Here is a 21891-nt window from a genome sequence, read left to right on the forward strand (position 1 = left end):
GTATAACAATGCCAATGCTATGAATACTGGATTTCAACACCACACCCACTAAAGGCTGTACATTTCCTTCCACTGTTATCTTAGGGCCCTGCCCTCACTGCACCCCTTGCCCCCACCTCAACACCACCAACCCAAAGAAGACACTTAAGAACACAGACACGCTTACAAAATTTATACAATACCACAGCCATAAAAATAATAAATTCTATGCATTTTTTGTTGTTGTTTGTTTTGGGGCCATGCCTGGCAGTACTCAAGGCCTACTCCTGGCTCAGTGTTCAAGAGATCCTCCTGGAGAGTCTGGGAGACTATATGGGGTGCCAGTTGTCTAATCCAGTTTGGCCACACGGACATCAGACACCTTACCTGCTGGACTATCACTCCAGCCCCCTAAGTTCTAGTGTGATGCTAAAATATCTTCTTAATTAAGCCACATATCCTCAACAGAAACTTTCCTGCTAGTACAGGGCATACCCAGCGGAAGTGAAGCAGATCAGATTACTCAGAGAAGCTGTTGTACTGGCAGAACTTTATCACCTAAATTTTACTCACTGTGAAGTATTTGATTATAAGTGTTACCAAAATATTTCCCATCATGTCTAAGCATACAGAAATGTATAAGGACATTAAGCTAAGCGATGCCTATACCCCATCTTCCATCTGCAAACATCCACAGGTACCGGCCATCCTGCCGCCCTTCTGAAGTATTAGCTGTCACCAGTGTTTTCTCTCTCTCTCTCCCTCCCTCCCTCCCTGCCTCCCTCCCTCCCCCCTCCCCTCCTCTCTTTTTCCTTTTTTTTTTTTTTGGTGGGGGGGAGTGGTGGGGGTAGGAGGATGCTTGGTGGTTGGGGACACACCTGATGGTGTTCAGGGCTTAGTCCTCGCTCTGCAATCAGGGATCACTCCTGGCAGGGCTCGGGGGACCAAATGCGTTGCCAGGGATTGAACCCAGGTTGGTTGCATGCATGAGTGCCTTACTTGAGGTACAATCTCTCTGGCCCCTCAACATTGCCTTTTCTCAAAGACTAATCATGCAGCCCTCCAGTCCCTTAGCATGAGATGGACTACTAGTAGAGTGTGATCTACAGAATACATCTATTTCCTGCTTCTCAAACTAGTATTGGGATCACAGCAATTACTGCCTCATCTCTACTCAGAAAAAGATGTTCAGTAAACTCACTGAATGTATTAATTCCATTATATATCCAACAGAACGCGGAGAAAAGAATGCAAAGTTTAAGAAGAGAATTCCCAGAATGACCACCAACTGGGAGCTCTTTGGCTCTGTTGCGGCAACATGGGAAGATGCCGTCATTGACAACATTGATGAGGAATACGATCGAATGATTCAGCACCTCCATGATTGTGCCAGGAATGCCAAGAGAGAGATAAACACAAAAAACCACCTTTCTTCGAACTCTCTTGAACTTATTCGCCAATGTGGCTTGGCACATGCCTCAGGCAACAACAAGCGAACATCCGAGCTGGCAAAACTATGCAGAGAAGCCATCAAGGATAACCTCAAAGACAGGAGAGCAGCGGTGCTGGTAGATGTGGCAGAAGCCAGGAAAAGCATTCGTAATGCCCGCCTGTCCTTTACCAATTACAAGACCAAGATGACTGCTCTCCGACATTCTGATGGATCTATCACATCTTCCAGAAGGGCAATGGAGAAGATTATTCATGACTTTTACTCAGATCTCTTTAATAGCCACGTCCACTTGCCCACATACCACATTCCGCATGATGGATATGTCGTTCCCAATGTTCTCCCTTCCAAAATTCAACATGCCATCTCGTCAGTAAAGAAACAAAGAGTACCTGGCCCAGACAAGATCAGACCTGAACACCTGAAGAACTTACCATCAGTACTCATCAATACACTGGCTCGGCTCTTCACACGCTACCTGTCTGAATGCAAGGTTCCATCCCAGTGGAAAACCAGCAGGATTGTACTACTATACAAGAAGGGAGACATCCACAACATTGGCAACTATCACCCAATCTGCCTATTGTCTGTCATCTACAAACTGTTCACTCGAGTCATCCTGAATAGGATTAGCAGAACACTAGATGAAGGACAACCATGTGAACAAGCCAGATTCCGAAAAGGATACAGTACCATCGACCATATCCACACGATTACTAAGCTCATTGAGGTTTCTCAGGAGTTCAAGATGCCACTCTGTCTAACGTTCATTGATTTAAAGAAGGCCTTTGATTCTGTTGAGATGAAAGCGGTCATAGAAGCCCTAGCCAACCAATCAGAGCGTACAAACTCAATACATCAGGATCCTTCGTGAGCTCTATTACTGATTCACTACCAGGATCTCACCATTCTACAAAGAAGTAATCATCCATGTCAAGAGAGGGGTTCGGCAGGGTGATACCATTTCACCAAAACTCTTCAGTGTCACCCTCGAGAACATCATGCGACAACTGGAATGAGAAAGAATGGGAGTGAAGATAGATGGTCGGCAACTACACCACCTCCGCTTTGCTGATGACATCGTTCTAATAACACCAAACATCAGCCAAGCGGCACAAATGCCGACCAACTTCAACCGTGAGTGTGGAAAGGTTGGACTACAGTTGAATCTTACGAAGACAATGTTTATGAGAAACAGCCTCGTTCCTGACGCTCCATTTGCTCTCAACGGAACCACCATCTCCGAATGCAACAGTTATATATACCTAGGTCGAGAAATCAACATGATGAATGATCTGGTATCTGAGTTGCGCAGGAGGAAGAGAGCGACTTGGAATGCCTTCAAGAGTGTTGAAGAAATAACTAAGAGGACAAAGAACCTCCAGCTACGAGCACATCTCTTTGATTCCACTGTTCTTCCTGCATTAACATATGCCTCAGAGACCTGGGCCCTACGAAAACAGGATGAGAACGCTATTCGGGTCTCTCAAAGAGGAATCGAAAGAGCTAAGCTTGGAATATCATGATTAACTCAAATGATAGAATCTGGAGGTCTGATCTCCATCAACGCTCAAGAATCAGGGATGCTGTCTCATTTGCCAAGGCATCAAAAATCAGATGGGCTGGACACGTAATGAGGTTTACAGACAACCGCTGGAGTAGAGCCATTACTGACTGGATTACACGGGAAATCAAAAGACCACGTGGACGCCCACCTACAAGATGGTCAGACTTCTTCGTCAAGACCCTGAATGATCGGTTTGAGGCTCTGCATGTTCCTAGAACGAACAGATGCCATTGGGCTACGCTAGCACACAACAGGGATGAATGGAGACGTTACGGGCACCCGCTCGAGTAATTCGATGAATAACGGAGGATCAAGTGATCAAGTGAAGTGATATATCCAATGGGTTAAAAAAAAATCAATTAACAAAACTAATCATTGAAATAAATGAACACCTTCAAAAGATGAGCTAGCTTAATCTTTAAAGCAACTATGAAGTGAGATTTTCAAGAAAAATATCAAGTTTATTTTTCTAAATTCAAAAATGTTCAGAGGAGGCTTCACTATGAAGGGTGAGGATTTGAAAACCAAATGGAAAGGACAGTGGGCATCTTGTTTTGGAGTCACAGCTGATAATGCTCTGGGGTCACTCCTGGGGGACCATGCAGTGCCAGGCTGAACCTGGACGTCCAGCAAGCAAAGCAAGCACAATGGCTTCTGAGCCGTGTGGCTCTAGCCCTGGATACTGCTTTTTATTATTTGGCTTTTTGGATCACACCCAGCGCTGCTCAGGGGTCACTCCTGGCTCTGTGAATGACCCCGGCATGCTCGGGGGAACATACAGGATGCCAGGGATCAAACCCAGGTTGGCCGTGTACAAGGCAAACACCCTACCCACTGTGCTATAACTCGGGATGCTGGATACTGTTTTTTAAAAACCATGTTCTAAAGTGAAAGGTGAACCCACTTCCCACCTTACCCTCCATAAAAACAGCTTCACTTAATGTAGAAACTAGTGAAGAATTATAACTACAATTTGAAAGGTGTGAATAAAGATGGTTCTGGCAACCCTTTAATAAAGTGCTTACCAGAATTCAATTGGTACTATTTTTTATTATTATTCTATAGGCCAGCCCGAAAATCAAACTCTGGTTTCCCTTTTCATATTGAGAAAAATCAAACTCAAAAATTGAAACCAAAAAAACACCTCTCTTCCCTTCCCAGACAGAAAAAGTCCAAGTTCTCCAGGAAACCTTAAAATGGTGTATATTATTTGTGCTGCTTAATTTTAACTTTAACTTCTAGACACTAATGTTAGAGAGTTTTATCGTCATATCCCTGAAAACAAGGCCAGACATGTCTCCCAGTGCTACACAAGTCGACTACTCAGACTTCAGTATCTACAATTATGGACATATGTCTCCTACCCTCAACCCATGCTCCGACATGCCCCAGGCCTGGATGGAAATGGCTGCGGCAACATACAACAAATTCCTGCCTCCTGTTGGCACCCAAGTTTCTACTGGAAGGCATTAGGATTCCTCCTCCTCCTCATTCATATTTACTCTGCTGAGCTGACAAGTATCAGGTAATTATATATATACATATACACAACGGGTACTATATGTATACATACATATATATTTTACAGCTGGTTTTAAAATGAAGTGTCTTTGACACATGCAAAATTAAAGACCTTAATTCACAGAAAGCAAAAGAAAAAAAAACAACAATGTAAGCAAACTGTTTATTAACATCAAGTCAGCACAAATTATGCTTTGGGTCACAGCTTCTTTCCAACACTGCTCTCTCAGTGAGAAAGTTCAGAGAACTATTATTAGGTGGAAAAACACAAAAATAGGAAAGCACTTCAAGCCACGACCATTTCAGTACTCACCACATCACTAGCGCTGGAGAACTCGTTATTAACTAGACTTTCAAGAGCCATCCACCGCACAGGCCTGTTCTCATTGTCTCCCAGACAGTGATAATCCATGGGGAACAAGTCTCTGGACAGGGCATTATCTGTGATCTTCACTTGAAGCGTGTCATCAATGCTGAAAAGCAAAAACATGACCGTCAAATGTAACGTGTGCAAAGAACACGAATCACGGCTGTCCTTGAATGCAGCACCCTTCCCGCTGGGACTGCTGGAAAGAACCTATCCAAAAAGCACTAAACATGGAAACCCAGAGACAGGCTCAGGATACCTACACGCAGTTCCTGGCAGCCAGGTCTTTGTGGATGACTTCCCTCCTGGCCAGGTAGCTCATGCCACAGGCAATCTGAATGGCCATGTGGACCAGGTCTTGCTGAGAAATCGCCTGCAGTAACAGGAAGTAACAATAGCTGCTATTAGCAACAAAAACATTAGGATGCCAGCAACTTATATTTTATCCCACAATTCTACTCCATCCCCAATTACTTCTCGTATCTACACATCCAGTTTCACAGAACTACCTTTCTGACCAGGAATATGTGTGTTCCCAGAGCTCCCTTATTGCTATTTATCTTTTGGTTTTTAATTTTGGGCCACAGATGGTGGTGCTCAGGGTTGACTTCTGGCTCTGTGTTCAGGGATCACTCCCGGTAGCCTGAGGCAGACCATGTAGGGTGCTGGGGATTGAACCGGGTTGGCTGAAGGATGACAGCAATCATGAGCTCTTTCCTTCTATGTCACTGTCACTGTCAGGGTCCTCCCATTGTTCATCGATTTTTTGCTCGAGCAGGCCCAGCTTGCCAGGCTTTGCCATGCGGGCAAGATACTCTCGGTAGCTTGCCAGACTCTCCAAGAGGGGCGGAGGAATCAAACCCAGCTCGGCTCGGATGGCTGCGCGCAAGGCAAACGCCCAACCGTTGTGCTATCGCTCCAGCCCCCTCTATGTCAATAGTCTGTAAATACCATAATTTTTAGCTTCTTTTCCCAGGTCTTTAACAGGTCTTTTTTTTTTCCAGGCTTTATCATTATTGAGAAGAACAACAGCTACTTTTGCAGGGTTTTTAAAGAAACTACCAGTAAATAACCAATATTTAAGCAAATGTTTCTTACCTGAGGATTATTGGCCTCTACTAATTTGCACTGCCGTAAAAATAATTTGAGGTTCCCCCAATTCATGTAAGGCAGTAACACCATGGGCTTTTCTCCTTCTTCTATACACACATGGGTTATAGGGAGAAGATTCCTATAAATATTAAAAATTGGAAGAGAGACAAGTGAAGCCTAAAACCTCAGGAGCTCTTATAATAAAAAATAATGGCAAATATAAATGACAAATATAAATAACAAATATAAATATAAATAAATAACACAAAATGAAACAAATACTTAAAAGAGGACTATCGTTTAAACTGTAAAATTAGAAATGCTTTTTAAAACTAGATTTTAATATTTCCCTTATATATGTATATGGAATCATTTTCTTGATAAAAAAATCATAAACTCAAAGCCGTTTACTGTGCATTAAATTCTCTAAAGATATAGTCTAGCATGCAATGTCCTCTGAAGGGTAAATAGTGACACTAAACAGCTTGACCACAAATGTATTACAGCATCTCATTCAGTCCATAAAAACAATAATGGCCTCAAGGCAGACTGGAAAAGAATCTGATCACCAAAACAGTCCCCTGTCAGGCTAACAATGCCATAAAAGCCAAAGAAAACTGTAGCTGGTCACATGGGCTTGGAATCTGATTTTTAGTTCCTGAATGTCTGTTTAGTATCTGGATGACCATCTCCTGTGGCCTTACTTTCCATTCAGCTGACACAGGGATCTCAACAACCATAAAATTGGCTATGATGTCCAAAATAAGACCAAGCCTGCAGCAAACAATCTTGTGCCTTTTCTAACTTCCATTGCAACCTACACACATTTCATTCTATCACAGAATGGTATTTCTTCTGTTAGTGTCTAAGAATAAACTTAGTTTTCCCCAACATCATCCAAATTTTTACATAATTACCAAATTTTCTCTACTAAGCTGAAAATTACTGGAAGGCAAACACCAAGATGGACTTTTTCTTTTTTTTTTTTTTTTTGCTTTTTGGGTCACACCCGGCGAAGCACAGGGGTTACTCCTGGCTCATGCACTCAGAAATTATCCCTGGCAGTGCCTGGGGGACCATATGGGATGCTGGGAATCGAACCCGGGTTGGCCATGTGCAAGGCAAACGCCCAACCCACTGTGCTATCACTCCAGCCCCCAAGATGAAATTTTAATTTTATACAAAATGCTTTGTATTATGTGCTCACAATATGCATTTAATATAATATTTGATACACATACAAATATAGCCTTAAGTAAAACTCCTTAAGTTAAAGAGTGAGTTCTACTTCAAAAGTGTTAAGTTTTCCCTCTTGATTTTATTTAGATTAACATGACATCCTCATGTTCCATCTGAAGACAGACTCAACTGCTTAGTATTTCATCTTGATCTACAGATGAAAAATCTAGCCAAGTCAAGATTTCAACTTTTCTTATAACTGAGTAGTATTCCACTGTGTATATTACTATTTTTTTTAATCCATTTATATTTTACTGGGCAGTTGGACTATTTCCAGACTATGGTCATTGTAATAGTTTTCCAATGAATATAGTTATGCATATATTTATCCAAATCAAGGTGTTTTTTTTTTCTGTTTTGGAGATAGATGCCACAGAGTAGAATCTATGCGTCAGTGATTTTTTTTAAAATTTTTTGAGACATCTCCATGCTGTCTTCCAGAGGCTGAACCAGATGAGAGTCCCATCAGTAGTGAATGAGAGTTCTTTTTTTACTGCATCCCAGCCCTGGTTGTTTCCAGACCTTATGTTTATTTCTTTTTTTTTTTTTTTTTTTTTTTGCTTTTTGGGTCACACCCGGCGGTGCTCAGGGGTTACTCCTGGCTCATGCACTCAGGAATTACTCCTGGCGGTGCTCAGGGGACCATATGGGATGCTGGGAATCGAACCTGGGTTGGCCATGTTGGCTGCGTGCAAGGCAAACGCCCTACCCGCTGTGCTATCCCTCCAGCCCCAATGTTTATTTCTAATGATTCTCCCTCCCTTCTTTTTTGTTTATGTGTGGTGCCAGTGATCATACCCAGGGCCTCACACAGGTATGGAACTAACTACTTTAACCCTTACCCCACCCCCAGTCATTATGCACCACTGTTAAAACAACAGCCACACAACTATGGATTAACACTGTGCAAGTGAAAGCTGTGGGCTCCCTCTGTGTCATCGAATTACAAAAGGAAAAGCACTGATCTGATCTGCCCAGACCACTGGAGGACTGGAGCTCAGTAAGTCTACACCCTGTGGCCTCTCTGTAAGGCTTCTGTCTGCCAGTCACCTGAGAGTGGCCATGATGGTTACTTCTACTTTACCAGGGAGGAAACTCATGCAGAGGTTACGTGACCAGCCAAAGACAAACAATAAAGCATTTAATTGTTTATTTCATTTCACTGTTATTTTTTTATGGTTTGCTTAAAATATTGAAAACATTTTAGTCTGCACTTGACATAAAGATGCCAGATGTATATAAGGAAAAGGAGAGAGAGATCAAGGAGGAAAGTGCCTCCCATAGAGGGAGGCTGGGGGCTGGGGGTGGGGTGTTGGGGGATGATGGTAGGGACACAGGGGACATTGGTGGTGGGAAATGTACACTGGTGGAGGGATAGGTGCTGGATCATGGTATGACTGAAACCCAGTTATGAACAGTTTTGTAATGGTTTATTTCGTGGATATTCAATTTAAAAAAATTTTTTTAAAGTGATGTTGAGATCATGCGCAATTCAATCAGCTTAATCAATGGTTGAATAAATAGTAGTACTCCTACATTAGGCAGCCCCCCCACGCCCAAACCCTGTATTGCTTCAAATCTGTGACTCTTTCGCAGCAATATGCAGTATATTCAGGTCTCAAGCCCAGGCGAGTGCCTGGGAGGTGCTGGTCTCTCAGGGCATGTGCGTGCGTTCTCTCTCTGCTCTGCCAACAGCACTGACGCTGGATGCCACAGCCAGATGGAATCTAGGAAGTGTCTGTGTGTCAAGTTGGAGGTCTCATTACTCTCTCTCTCTCAAAAAAAAAAAAATAGGGGCTGCCAAGAGGTGGGGGTCGGTCTCGGGCCACTTACATGACACTCCTCGTGGTGGTGTGGCCTGATGGCTCAGTGCAAGCACCACACCTCCGTGGCTGCCACTAGCCCATGCTCAGTGTTACTGGAACTGAAGCCCTGTGAAGCCAGGTGCTAGCTCGAGGCCTTTTTCACACAGGCCACTTGAACTCTCTCCCCGACCTTAGGCTTTAGTCGTGTGTGTGTGTGTGTGTGTGTGTGTGTGTGTGTGAGAGAGAGAGAGAGAGAGAGAGAGAGAGAGAGAGAGAGACAGAGACAGAGACAGAGAGACAGAGAGAGACAGAGGGACAGACAGACAGAGATAGAGACAGAGACACAGAGAGAGACTGTCTCAGAGGTGCCAATATATCCCTAGCTCATAAGCAGACATTTCATTTTTTGCATGCTAGTGGGCTGGAGCGATAGCATAGTACATTGGGCATTTGCCTTGCACGTGGCTGACCCAGATTTGATTTCTCCATCCCTCTCAGAGAGCCTGGCAAGGTACTGAGAGTATTACCCCACCTGCACAACAAAGCCTGGCAATCTCCCCATAGCATATTTGATATGCCAAAAACAGTAACAACAAGTCTCACAACAGAGACGTTACTGGTGCCCATTCGAGCAAATCAATGAACAACGGGAGGACAGTGCTACAGTGCTACTCCTAAATTTAAAAAAAAATGCTAGCTGTTCCGCCTTTCAGGAGCACCTGAGGAATTACAGAGGTGAGGACAGAGACTCTTTTCACACCAAGTTCCATGCACACTCAAATTACCACAGCAGGTCTGCATTCCAAAGTATTGAGTATCATTTCGGAGCTAACTGGAAAAGTAAGCCAATCTCTTTAATCTCCCTGCCCCCCACCAAATGAGTTCTCTGCTCCATTTCTCATGACTGAAATTCACTGAGCAGAGATAAAGGCATCTCATCCAGGCATACTGAGTTTGCTGCGAGAGGGCAAATCTTTTATGCGATCACTGAAGATTAAAAGCATCTGGAAGAGGTAAAACAAAACAAAATAAAAACTGCCTGAAAATGTTTCAAAGTGAAAACAGTGGCTCTTCATTCTGCTTATTTTATAAAGGAAAGGAGGAAGAGAGCGATCTAGGGTTTAAAGATAAGTGGCTAAAGGCAGAGCAGGTGTGAAGAACAAGCAGGGGAGGGGGCTCAGCAGGGGTCTGACCCAAGACCCCCACTCAACTTCTTTGCTCTGTGTGCAGTAGTGAACTCTGGGAGACAGTCCTAAGCAGAACTCCTGGGCCACTGGAAAGTCAAACAACAAGAAAAAAATACCTCGAGTATCTAGATGAAAGCACTTCTCTAATGAAAATAAACTGGTAACTTACACAGTTATTTTAACACACAATAAAAATAATTTTCAAAGATTCCACTGGTAAACAAATATACGCCGTTGAGTATGCCTTTCACATTCCTATTCAGAAAAAAGGAGTTACTCCAAAGAAACTTTAAATTCAGAACTTATCAAATGTTCTTAAAAGCAAACAGCATTACCATGCAAAGCCCGTGGAGTAAGCTGGAGGGAGGTGAGACGCCAGATGACTCTCTTACCTGTGATGAAGACCCCGAAGCTTACAACTTTCCGTGAGCATCATCGTCACCTGGATTTCAGAAGCCTGATCTACAGATGAGAGAGAGATACGGTGTTGAATGATGACACTACCGATATGACGCTACGATTTCCTGCTGTCAGCAAAAGACTGTCATAGAGTCTAAGGAAAATTGCCATTGGACGTTATGGGTAGGCCACAGCTCCGCAACTGAGCACTTGCCTGACATGGGAGGCCCTGGGTCTGATCCTGGTACCACACATCAAAAAAGTTACAGGTAAATAAATTTAGGGCCCCAGGATACAGCCTGGTGGCAGAGCACGTGTTCTGATGCACCAAATCCTGGTCTGATCCCCAGTAGCAGGGCGATAAATGTAAGCAGGCTTAGCTTAGAATTTTATCGAAACTCACTCTCATTTAATAGGTCAACCTTAACAGCTGGCTATACTTTCAAATATACAACTATGAAATAAAAAAAAAAAACACAGGAAACTGTAGTTCATCTGATTTTCTTCTTCTCTCCTTATCTCTCTGTGGTTAAAAATAAACAAAGGTCTGGGAGGAAAGCTCAAAGGGCTGCCAGAGTGCATGCCTGGCACGCACAGGGCGCCACCTAGCACCAAGGGCGCTCTCAGCCCCAGTGCCACCAGCAGAGCAGCACATTGCCAGGCCCAAGCATCCATCAGGGCGGCACTACCGGGCAGAGCAGCAGCAGTATCAACCCCCTGGACTCCTTTGAGCACTGCTTGGAAATGCCCCAGGAGAAGTCATTTCAACAGAAGAAAAATTTAACTTTTATGTAATAGCTAAAATGAGCATTCCATTTTTTTTTAAGTTTCTAAACTCATGGTCTTGGGTTAAACTAAAACAAGCAAACAAACAAAAAAAAAAACCAAAAAATTGGCTTTCGGGGGCTGGAGAGATAGTAGAGTGGGTAGGGCACTTGCCTTGCACGCAACTGACCCACATTCTATGCTTGAAACCCCACATGGGCCCGAAGTCCTATTAGGAATGATCCTGGAGTGCAGACCCAGGAGTAATCCCTGAGCACCACTGTGTGGCACAGCCCTCAAAAAAAAAAAAATCAACTTTAGATTTTGTGTATGTATATGGTGCAAGATATCAAACTCAGGGCTCACACATGCAAGGCAAGTGCTCTAAGAACTAAGCTATATTCCCAGCCACAATTTAATTTTTCACTTTTCTTTAATTGATAAACAAACCGTAATTTACAATACTGTTAAGGACACAATTCAGTAATTTTCAAAGAGGACATCAGCCAGGTAAGGCGGCGTTTAAGGTACCTGCCTCACTTGTGACCAAACTTAGTTCAATCTCTGACACCACGTGGTCCCTTAGAAGCACCTCCAGGAGTGACCCCCAACACAGAACACAGAGAAGCCCCTGAGCACCACTAAATGTGGCCCAAGTCTACTCCCCCCAAAAAAAACCAGAATAGGGGGCTAAAGCAAAAGCACAGCAGGTAGGGCGTTTGCCTTGCATGCGGCCAACCCCGGTTCGAATCCCAGCATCCCATGTGGTCCCCTGAGCACTGCCAGGAATAATTGCTGAGTGCAGAGCCAGAAATAACCCCTGAGCATCACCAGGTGTGACCCAAAAAGCAAAACCAAACAAACAAAACAGAATAAAACAAACAAAAAACACTTCAAAAAAAAGAGAGAAAAGAAAACATTTTAGTGCAAAACTTAGCAATAGTTTTTTATTATATACCATATATACCTCTACAAGAAAGGTCTTTTGGACTTTCCAAGCAGTGCTCCTCGGGCCTAGGAGCCACTCCTGGCAAGTCTCAGCCAACTGAGCTCGTGGTTCAAGGCAAGGGTCCAAAGAACAATGCTGCTTGAGCCCTGCGGTGGCAGGACTACCCTGGCTTCGCTCAGGGATTGCAGGGTCACACCTTGTGATGCCTGGGGGATCTGGGGGATCAGGTAGTGCCAGGGATCAAAACGGTCACGCTTGGACCATTCCTCTGGCTCTTCTAGAGGAATTTTTAAACCAAAAGATATTTACACAAATCTACAAATGAGGCACAATCTTTATAGTTGACACTCTGAAAAGCCCCCTTCCCAGACTAAATGGGATTTTTTTTTTTTTTTTGCTTTTTGGGTCACACCCCGCGATGCACAAGGGTTATTCCTGGCTTTGCACTCAGGAACCACCCCTGGCAGTGCTCAGGGGACCGTATGGGATGCTGGGAATCAAACCCGGGTCGGCCGCGTGCAAGGCAAATGCCCTACACACTGTGCTATTGCTCCAGACCCCTATATGTGACTTTTATAGGAACTGTAAAAGGGTAACAAATTCAAGGCTTGGAAGCACATGGTAATTCCTTAGAAAAGACATTTCTCATCAGTGTAGAAGGATAAGAGCTAGTTCCTGACAAAAGGGAGAACGTGTCTTTAAATACTTTTTATTATCTAAATAATACTTAGAGAAACTATGGACAGGACTATCTGAGGGTTGGGAAGATTTTTTTTTCGATAGAGTGTTCCTCCTGATTGGGGGATCCTATGGGATACTGGGGATTTAACCTAGGTCGGACGCACACAAGCCAACTGCCGTACCCACTGCACTATCTCTTTAGCCCAAAACTGATCTTTTAAAGAAGGTAAATAGATTCGTATTTCTGCTTAGATCTAAATGCAAAGGTCAATGATGTTTTAAAATCTTTTATAACTATTGAAATTCATAATTTTACATTTTAACCTGTACTTTTGTGTAGTATGTAAATAGACTTGCCAAAAAAAAAAAGTCAGCTCTACATAGTTTCAATTAACAGTTCAAAATAACATTCCGAAAGAATAAACCTCAGAAATACTCAATCATGTACGCTATCTTCCTAACAATTTTGAGGCAGGACTGCGGTCAGTGCACTTCCCGTTTCCTATGCAAACTATGACCAAATCTTGGCTAAGGACTCGCTGTACTTTCTCTTGTTTCCGTCTACCTCAAGGAGAACATTACAATTACAGAAGTAAGGCATAGAAACAACCAAGTGACTACAATGCTGGTGTATATGGAAAGAGAAATCTTATCTTACAAAACAGTCCCGTATCCGCATTGTGTTTCCTTATCACTATTATTTCCGTTTCTTCCCACTTCCAACCATAAATCAACTCAGCTCTGTATAGAAACCTCTTATTAACTCAATATTCATTCAGAACAAATTAAAAATAGTCCAATTCTACACTGACCACAGAATATGTACAAGTTCCAGAACAAACAGAATAAAAGGGAAATGAGGAGAGGCCAGGGAATTCCAAGGTCTGAAGCACATGCTTCATCTGCAGAGGTCCTCGGTTCAATCCGTGACACTGCAAGGTCCCCTGAGCACTGCCTGGCTGACTCCCAAGCACTGCCAGAATCGACCCCACAGTGCACTCAGTACCGTTTGAGAGGCCCTCAAAAGGTGGGGGGGTCCGGGGGGGGGGGGGGCGGAGTTCTAGGAAAAGGCAGTAATTATTAAACTGAGGGGTAAAATTTTACTTTTACAGAGTCATAGTACAAATTTCCTTCAAAATTAGGCTGAAAACCTAGTGTGAACATAGTTAAATATTAACCTTCAAGACTGTAGTGGGGCCTAGGAGAAGCAGAGTTTTGTTTTGTCTTTTAATTACAGTAAATTAAGTTACTACTTTAGAAAGGATAAGTAAGTATGGAGGTATGCCTGACCAAATCTAAATCTGTAGCATCCTTAAGCAGATTTCTAAATTAAAAGCAAATTTCAAAAGTTTTTGTTACAACCTAACTTTTTAGATTGTTACAACCTAACTCTTTAGTAATAAAATTAAGCTCCTTGTACTGTGCATGAATTCCTTTAAGTAAATTTAGAAACATAAGTTCCATAAACTGAGTTTGTAAACCCTGTTAAATTGTCACCTCCTACTCATAAAGCTAAATTCAATTTTCCCATCAGCTTCTCTAAAATGCTAATAAGTATGTTTTCCAAAATTACTACTTTTAATCATCTCAACCATATCAGATAGTTGGCTACTAAGTACTCTAGAAATTATATTTTTTCCTTTTCTTAAAATAATCAAGTGCGGGGCTGGAGTGATAGCACAGCGGGTAGGGAGTTTGCCTTGCACGCGGCCGACCCGGGTTTGATTCCCAGCATCTCATATGGTCCCCCAAGCACCACCAGGAGTAATTCCTGAGTGCATGAGCCAGGAGTAACCCCAGCCTGTACATCACCGGGTATGACCCAAAAAGCAAAAATAAATAAATAAATAAAGATAATCAAATGTTTTAAGAATCAGTTAAGTTCTTATCAGTTAAGATATTTACAAATATCAGTTAAATAACTGAAAACAATATTTTTGGTGGGTCTGGAGACATAATATAGTGGATAAGGTGCTTGTCCTAGACACAGCAGACACCAGCTTGATCCTTGGCAATGCATACGGTTCTCTAACCACAGCCAGGAGTGATCCCTGAGCACAGCCAGGTGTAATTCCAAAGCCGGAAAGGAAAAAAAAAATTTTTTTTTAATCTAGGGAGTAGGTCATATATAATACTACATAAAAAAATGTTGATAGAAAACATTTAACTGAAAAACGTATTATAACTCAAGAAGAGGAAAATTAGATATATCTTAAAAGGGGACCCCAATGCAGAGTATGTGAAAGAATGTTTTCTGTGCAACGAAAGGAACTTGTACCACCTGTTAGGGAACACTTTGGTAATATCAAATTTTAAATATTTTAAGTACTTCTGGGGACAGCAATTACAACTACGGCTATACCTGCAAGCTATACATATATATATATTTCCCCATATATATACATGGGAATATTTTCTACAGCACTATATATAATACAAAAAAGAAAAGAGGGGATTGTGGACAGTAAAAAGTAGCTATTCACATAAGGCAATGTGGGCTTAGGGGGTAAAATCTTTTATATTTATAATCCTTAGTATTTGGAGCAGGGGGACAAATAATGTTTTCTAAGAGGGAACCAGGACTACCAAAGATTTTAACCCAAGAAAAAGGTTATTAGACACAGCAACAATGAAATCATGTGAAGGCAGTTTAACCAGAGCTTCGGCCTGAGAATTTCCAAGTAAATGCCTGTCTTCATTTAGGGAACCTTCATTTTCTGTTTAGTGTTTCCCAAAGTGGCCGACACTGCCCTCTAGAGGGGCACTTGAAGGACTGGGGGTGGGAGGGCGGTAGGGGCCTCAGGAACCAGGGGAAAGAGAAGTTGCTCTTCTATTTATTCAGTTAAAGGAGGCAGTAAGTGGTGTTTGGTTGGTTTTTCTTGGGGTGGTGAGGATGGGGGGAAGGGAAGGAGAGGGAAGGGGGCAGCAGGCCAAAAAAGTTTGGGAACCTCCTAAATCTCCTAAACCACTTCATATGACCTACATTTGACAAGATCTGATTTAAAGGATTGGTACAGAAAGTTTCATCTTAGGAAAAAACTATACAATTACTAAGGGGAAAGGTCATACCTTTAACTGTCTTTACAAATGCCTGTTTTTCTTTATTTGGGTCTTTTTCATCCACTAAAACCCCATGAAAAATACGCCCAAAAGTACCTAAAGAAAAGAACAATAATGAATCCGTAAGATAATGTTCATGAAATTATTAATCATAAAATAATTTAAACAAGAAGGGCATGCATTACTCTAGTCCTAGAATAAAACACTCAAATATCTGTTTCTAATGACTGCTTGAAGTTCTCTGTAACTGCAAACCATCTTAGATTATTTTTACGGAAACCATATATGAATTGAGTATAAGATTACTCTAAATTACAAAAAAAAAAACTAATGATATACTGAGGAAAACAGTAATGAGGGATCCATTGACAGCTGCAAGTTTACAGCTTAACCTCAGAAAGAGACAAAGGAGAAAAACACATTCTCCTTATAGCTGCAGAGTTTAGGAAGGTAGCTTCAAAGGCTGGGGAGAGAGCTAGCTCAATGAGGGGAACAAAGACAGACCAGCAGATTTGAATTGGGAGCCCAGACACAGACCCTCAAGTATCTAGTTAGCAAATGCAAACAGTATCATCCAGGGTGAAAAAGAAAGTTGGATTTTAGCTCCTAATCCAACCAGCCACTCTGTACCTTTTGATAAGGGAGTTCAATCCACTGACATTTAGAGAAATTACCAAATGGAGGAATATGCCACACTTTTCTAAGTGGATCTCAGTCATTTTTGTCATTCAACATTTGGTGTTTTAAAAACAAACAAAAAAAGCAATCCATTCATCATTCCTTACAATAGAGCTGGTTTATATGCAACAAATGTCTTCAGATGTGTTTTTCTGAGAATGTTTTTATCATCCCCTCAAATCGGAGTGATAACCCTGGAGGGTAGAGAATTCCCGGCAGTGGATTCTTTCCATTCAGTAATATCTCTTTGAGAAACCTGGTCTGAATTTTCTGCTATTGCTCTTGTACTTGAGCTGCTGCTTTAAGTCTCTCTCTCTCTCTCTCTCTCTCTCTCTGGTTCTCGCGATTTTCATTAAGAGCAAGTCCTGGTACTCTGTGCTGGTGCTCTCCAGGCCTCCTATCGGTGCACAGGTGTATCCCTCCTCAGACTGGTGAAGCCCTCTCCCACGAGCCATCTCCCCCTTAACTCTTTCCTCTCCTGGAATTCCTATGATTTGGAAGGAAGTTGTTCCTCTTGCTATTGTCCATTGAATCTGTAAAAACTTCTTCATTCCTTCTTTTTCTTTTGGTGGGGGGGATGGTGGAGGCACAGCAGTGGGGGCATACTGCACTTGGTGCTCAGGAGTAACTCCGGATGATGCTCAGGGGGACCGTATGTGGTGCTGGGGATGAAACCAGGGCTGGCTGCATGTAAGCATGCACCTTAACTCGAAATAATCACACACTCTTTGTCGCCCTTCCTTCTTTATTAGGGTGGCCAGGCTCGGGGCGGACTCTTGGCTCCATACTCAGGGATCACTCCTGCAGGTGCCACTGACGTTGCCAGCGACGGGAACTTGTGATTATGTTGTTCATGATTACAGATGCTCATCCAGTTGAGCTTCACAGTACAGAGGTGCATGGCTAGAGGTGAGGTACCAGTTTGGTGACGGATGCTCTGAACTTGAGTGACACACTTCACAGGGGCTCACCTCCAGGGACTCTGAGATGGCAGCCCCCAGTTGCTTCTGGGAAATGTTTCCATCTATCACCTGGAAAAGCCATACCTTGTCTATACTGCCAGTTACTACTGAAGACTAAAAAGGAATCTTTTGGGTTCCTCTGTACAAAGCGCTCTGCAACTTCAGCTAGAAACAAAGCCTGGTGTGCCACCTTGGGGGAGCTCCCTTCGATGTGGAGCCGACTGCCATTCCCAGTCTGTGGACTGAGTTGTAGCTGGACCCTGGGGGCTGGGGCCTGCTGGGGCAGAGCTGAGGCTGTGAGTGTGGCCGGGTGGGGCTGACACTGAGCCTGTGACCGCCCCTGCTGGCTGGAGCCAAGCCTCAGTGCCAGTGTGGGAAGTGCTCACCTGGGCAAGGGCTCCTCGCTCCAAGTCTGGGCCAGAAGTGGCCACACTACCCTTTGTTGGGCTTAAGAAGTCCTGAGTCACAGTAGATACAAGGGCCAGGAAGATTGCTCCATAGTTGGAAGCCTGTCTAATGAGCAGGGGCAAGTGGGGTGGGGGAGAAGGCAGCTGGAATAGACAAGGGATCACTAAGAAAATGATGGTTGGAGGAATCAGTTGAGATGGGAGATGTGTCCTGAATGTAAAGGACCAAATATGACAACCTTTCAGTATCTGTATTGCAAACCATAATGCCCAAAAGTAGAGAGAGCTTATGGGGAATATTGTCTGCCGTGGAGGCAATGGGAGGGTGGGAAAGGGGGGACACACTGGGGATATTGGTGGTGGGGAATGTGCACTGGTGGAGGGATGGGTGTTTGATCATTGTGTGACTGTAACTCAAACATGAAAACTTGTAACTATCTCATGGTGATTCAATTAAAAGAAAAAAAAAGGTTCTGAGTCTCTGCAGCTTGGGATATCCAATACGAAGATGAATTCTGTGAAAAGCTTATTCGCCAAGAATTCCTCTGGGGCTTGTGTGAACTCTGCGGGCAAGCGCGTGGGGATCAAGCCACGGCTGCAACTATCCTGGCTGTGGCTCCTTTCGGATGCCTATACGGTGCTGTGCTGCTGAGACCGGCGTCAGTTCTCAACCTACGTAACACAGGTCTAAAACTGATGTTCTCTAAGCCCTTTGCACCCAAACTCCCACCTGCCCCCCCGCCTCACCACCCTCCAAAAAGAGGATCTTCTGAGTACTGATCATCCTCAAACAAGAATTAGAAAAAAAAAAAACTTTACAGATAAATACTTCACACACGCTTTTTAATACACTTTAAAAATCAAGAATTGCACCAAGGCTACATTAAACATTAAAGATAAAAGAAAATAAGTATCCGTTTTGTAACTGCTTTCTATCTACCGATAAAAGAAATTGTTACAACCTGAAACAAACAAAAATGTTACAGTGTTAACACAAAACCTCTCTTGAAGTATAAATACCTTCTTGAAGTACATCTTTTAGAGTTATCCTCTCCCTGGATATTGCTATGTCCTTCACCTTGGCTTTGGCCTCCAACAGGGTGACACTTCTAAGGTCATTCTTCTCTATCCGCAAGGTAGGATAACCTGAGGAGCCAACAAAGCCAAACCAAGAAATATAAATACCCTTATGAGGGCAGAGGTGAAACTAGTTCTCTTAGAACCCCAGGATCTAAAGAGGTAATGGTGCACACATGAACAAGAAGTGCTTGTGAAGGCCATACTTACAATAGCAATTCTACTATCATTTTAAAGAAACTATTTTATCGACCTTACAATCTTTAAATACAGAATTAAATCAAGCCTAAGAGTCACTGTCACTGTCCTCCCACTGTTCATCAATTTGCTCAAGCGGGCCCACTAACAGTGTAAGACTTGTTGTTACTGTGTTTGGCATACTGAATACATCACAGGGAGCTTGCCAGGCTTTGCAGTGTGGATGAGATACTCTCGGTAGCTTGCCGGGCTCTCCAAGAGGGGCAGAGGAATTGAACTTAAGTTGGCCCGGTCGACCTAGTGCAAGGCAAATGCCCTATCCACTGTGCTATTGCTCAAGCCCAAGACTAAGAGTAAAAATAATAATAGTGTTACTATTACCACTTCATCCAAATGAAATAAACTTGGATTCAAAGGATTTAACTTTATCTGTCTTTCCTTTTTGGGTCGTACATGAAAATGCTCAGTGGTTACTCCTGGCTCTGCGCTCAGAAATTAACCCTGGCGGTGCTTGGGGGACCATATGGGATGCCAGAGATCTTACCCCCAGGTCAGTCTCGTGCAAGAAAAACAGTCTACCCATTGTATTATCACTTCGGGCCCCAACTTAATCTTTTTTATAAATGTATTCTTCCCAAAGATTTTCTAATACAGTTTTCCAACAAATGAACTTTTCTTCAAATGATAAGACATTTGGAGAAAAAAAACCTACTCTAACAAAATATATGAAATTTTAGCTTTCATACTAAGAAAAATGTTAGAATAAAATAAAGATCCAATATAAGGAGCAGAAATTGGAACAGCCTGATTATTTACTCTTTGGAAGCTATCAGCAAGGAAAACTCAAGAATTACTGCACCTAGACAATGATCCTCAATGGTTGCCCCAAGAATTACATAAAACACTTTGTGGATTATCTTATAATGGATGGAGTAAACCAGTAACACCTGAACCCGACACGCAGCTGTGTGACCATAGATAGGTGGGTCAAGAGGCACTACACATACATGAGTATCTGGGTATGCTTAACCCTGCATGGGGTTCTCTGAGTTTCTTGGATCTGTGATAATCGTGCTTTATAATTCTGAAAAATTCTTTTCAGGTGGCAGCCTCCTGACTCGTGCTCAGAAGGTGTGGCGGCCCGCTGAAGATTCTCAGTGAGGCTGTGGTTCAATGCAAGGGTCCAAGGATATGCTACTGCTCAAGGACCTCCCTGCAGTGCTGGAGGCTTCCAAGGCCATACCCAGCAGTGCACAGGGGTCCCCAGTGTACCCAGTGATGCTTACAGGAACCAGGTGGTGCTGGGAATTGAACCCAGGACAGGCAAGTGCTAGGCATAAGCCCTAACCACTGTACTGTCTCCTGGCTCTTAATTTGGAAAAGTGTTGGCCCTTATGTCTTCAAATATTTTCTTTTTTCTGCTCCTTTTTTTTGTTGTTTTACATATAAATAAGGCCAGAGAGAAAGCTCAAAGGGTTGAGTACATACTTTGCATGCAGGAGGCCTGGGTTCAATCCTTGGTACATGGCCCACATAGTCTCCTGGGCACCACCAGATGTCCCCCGATACAGATATGGTTCCATCTATATAATCAAGAATCCAATCTAGGAGCGCGGAGCTAGTACTGCAGGTAAGGCCTTCACCTCGTATGCAACCAACCCACGTTCAATCTCTGGCATGGGTTAGGGTCCCGCTAACCACCGCCAGCATAGCTGGGTGTGGCCCACCAACAAAAACAAATAAATATTAGAAGGAATCATGGGAGGAGGTCGGGGGCCTCCCCGCCAGGGACAGAGCTCAGTGGTAGAATACTTGTCTCACATGTCAGAGACTTTGGGCTCAATCCCCAGTACTGCGCCCTCTCCTCAAAGAATTTATTTCCACTTTGGACCAAGGATATAGCTCAGCAACAAAGCATTTGCTTTGCATGCATAGAGCCCTGAGTTTGATCCCAGTAGTACTTTGCCACTGAACTGCATCCCTGGCTCAAATCCAGGTCTTTTAAATGTGAAAATGTATTACAGGACAACAGAACATTGGGTAAGGAACAGGATGAGATCCTTTCTTTTGGAGAGGGGACTTGGGGGTAAGGACTCACTCCTAGCTCTGTGTTCAGGGATCACTTCTGCCAATGCTGAGGGACCATATGCAGAGCCAGGGATCAAACCAGGGTTGGCTGTGTGCAAGACAAGAGCCTTATCTTAATCTTATTTTACTAAAAAGCACATGCCAGCCAGGAAACACAATTAGATAAATGCTTGTAAGAACAAAACTAATCAATCTCACTAGGCTGAGATCTGACTTACAGCCTACTGTTTATTCTCATAACATTCTTATATGCATGGCTAGCGATCTCTTATTATAACTAATACTTAAGAATAATTATTTTCTTCCAAAATATTGACATGTTACAGTGCAAAAACTTCCATTAAAATCCTGCTCAAAAGAGCAAAGGAAGGGGCTGGAGCGATTGTACAGCAGTTAAAACGCTTGCCTTGCATGTGGCAG

The 21891-nt window shown here is 43.1% G+C and overlaps 1 protein-coding gene across 2 annotated transcripts in view; it reads right to left on the reverse strand.

Moving 5' to 3' along the window:
- Nucleotides 1-21891, reverse strand: part of RYK (receptor like tyrosine kinase) — an 83270-nt gene that overhangs the window by 12030 nt on the left and 49349 nt on the right. Inside the window, exons 8-13 of one of the 2 annotated variants that reach the window (XM_056121350.1) lie at nt 19129-19254; nt 16071-16157; nt 10600-10669; nt 5983-6115; nt 5148-5257; nt 4831-4990 (exon numbers count right to left, since the gene is read on the reverse strand). In XM_056121350.1, coding sequence (XP_055977325.1) covers nt 4831-4990; nt 5148-5257; nt 5983-6115; nt 10600-10669; nt 16071-16157; nt 19129-19254 — 686 coding nt within the window. Of the gene's footprint in view, nt 1-4830; nt 4991-5147; nt 5258-5982; nt 6116-10599; nt 10670-16070; nt 16158-19128; nt 19263-21891 lie in introns of both variants that reach the window. The other variant, XM_056121349.1, reaches the window with a different exon arrangement.

This window comes from Sorex fumeus, unplaced genomic scaffold (assembly GCF_029834395.1).
Source record: "Sorex fumeus unplaced genomic scaffold, SorFum_2.1 ptg000044l, whole genome shotgun sequence".
Lineage (NCBI taxonomy): Eukaryota > Metazoa > Chordata > Mammalia > Eulipotyphla > Soricidae > Sorex > Sorex fumeus.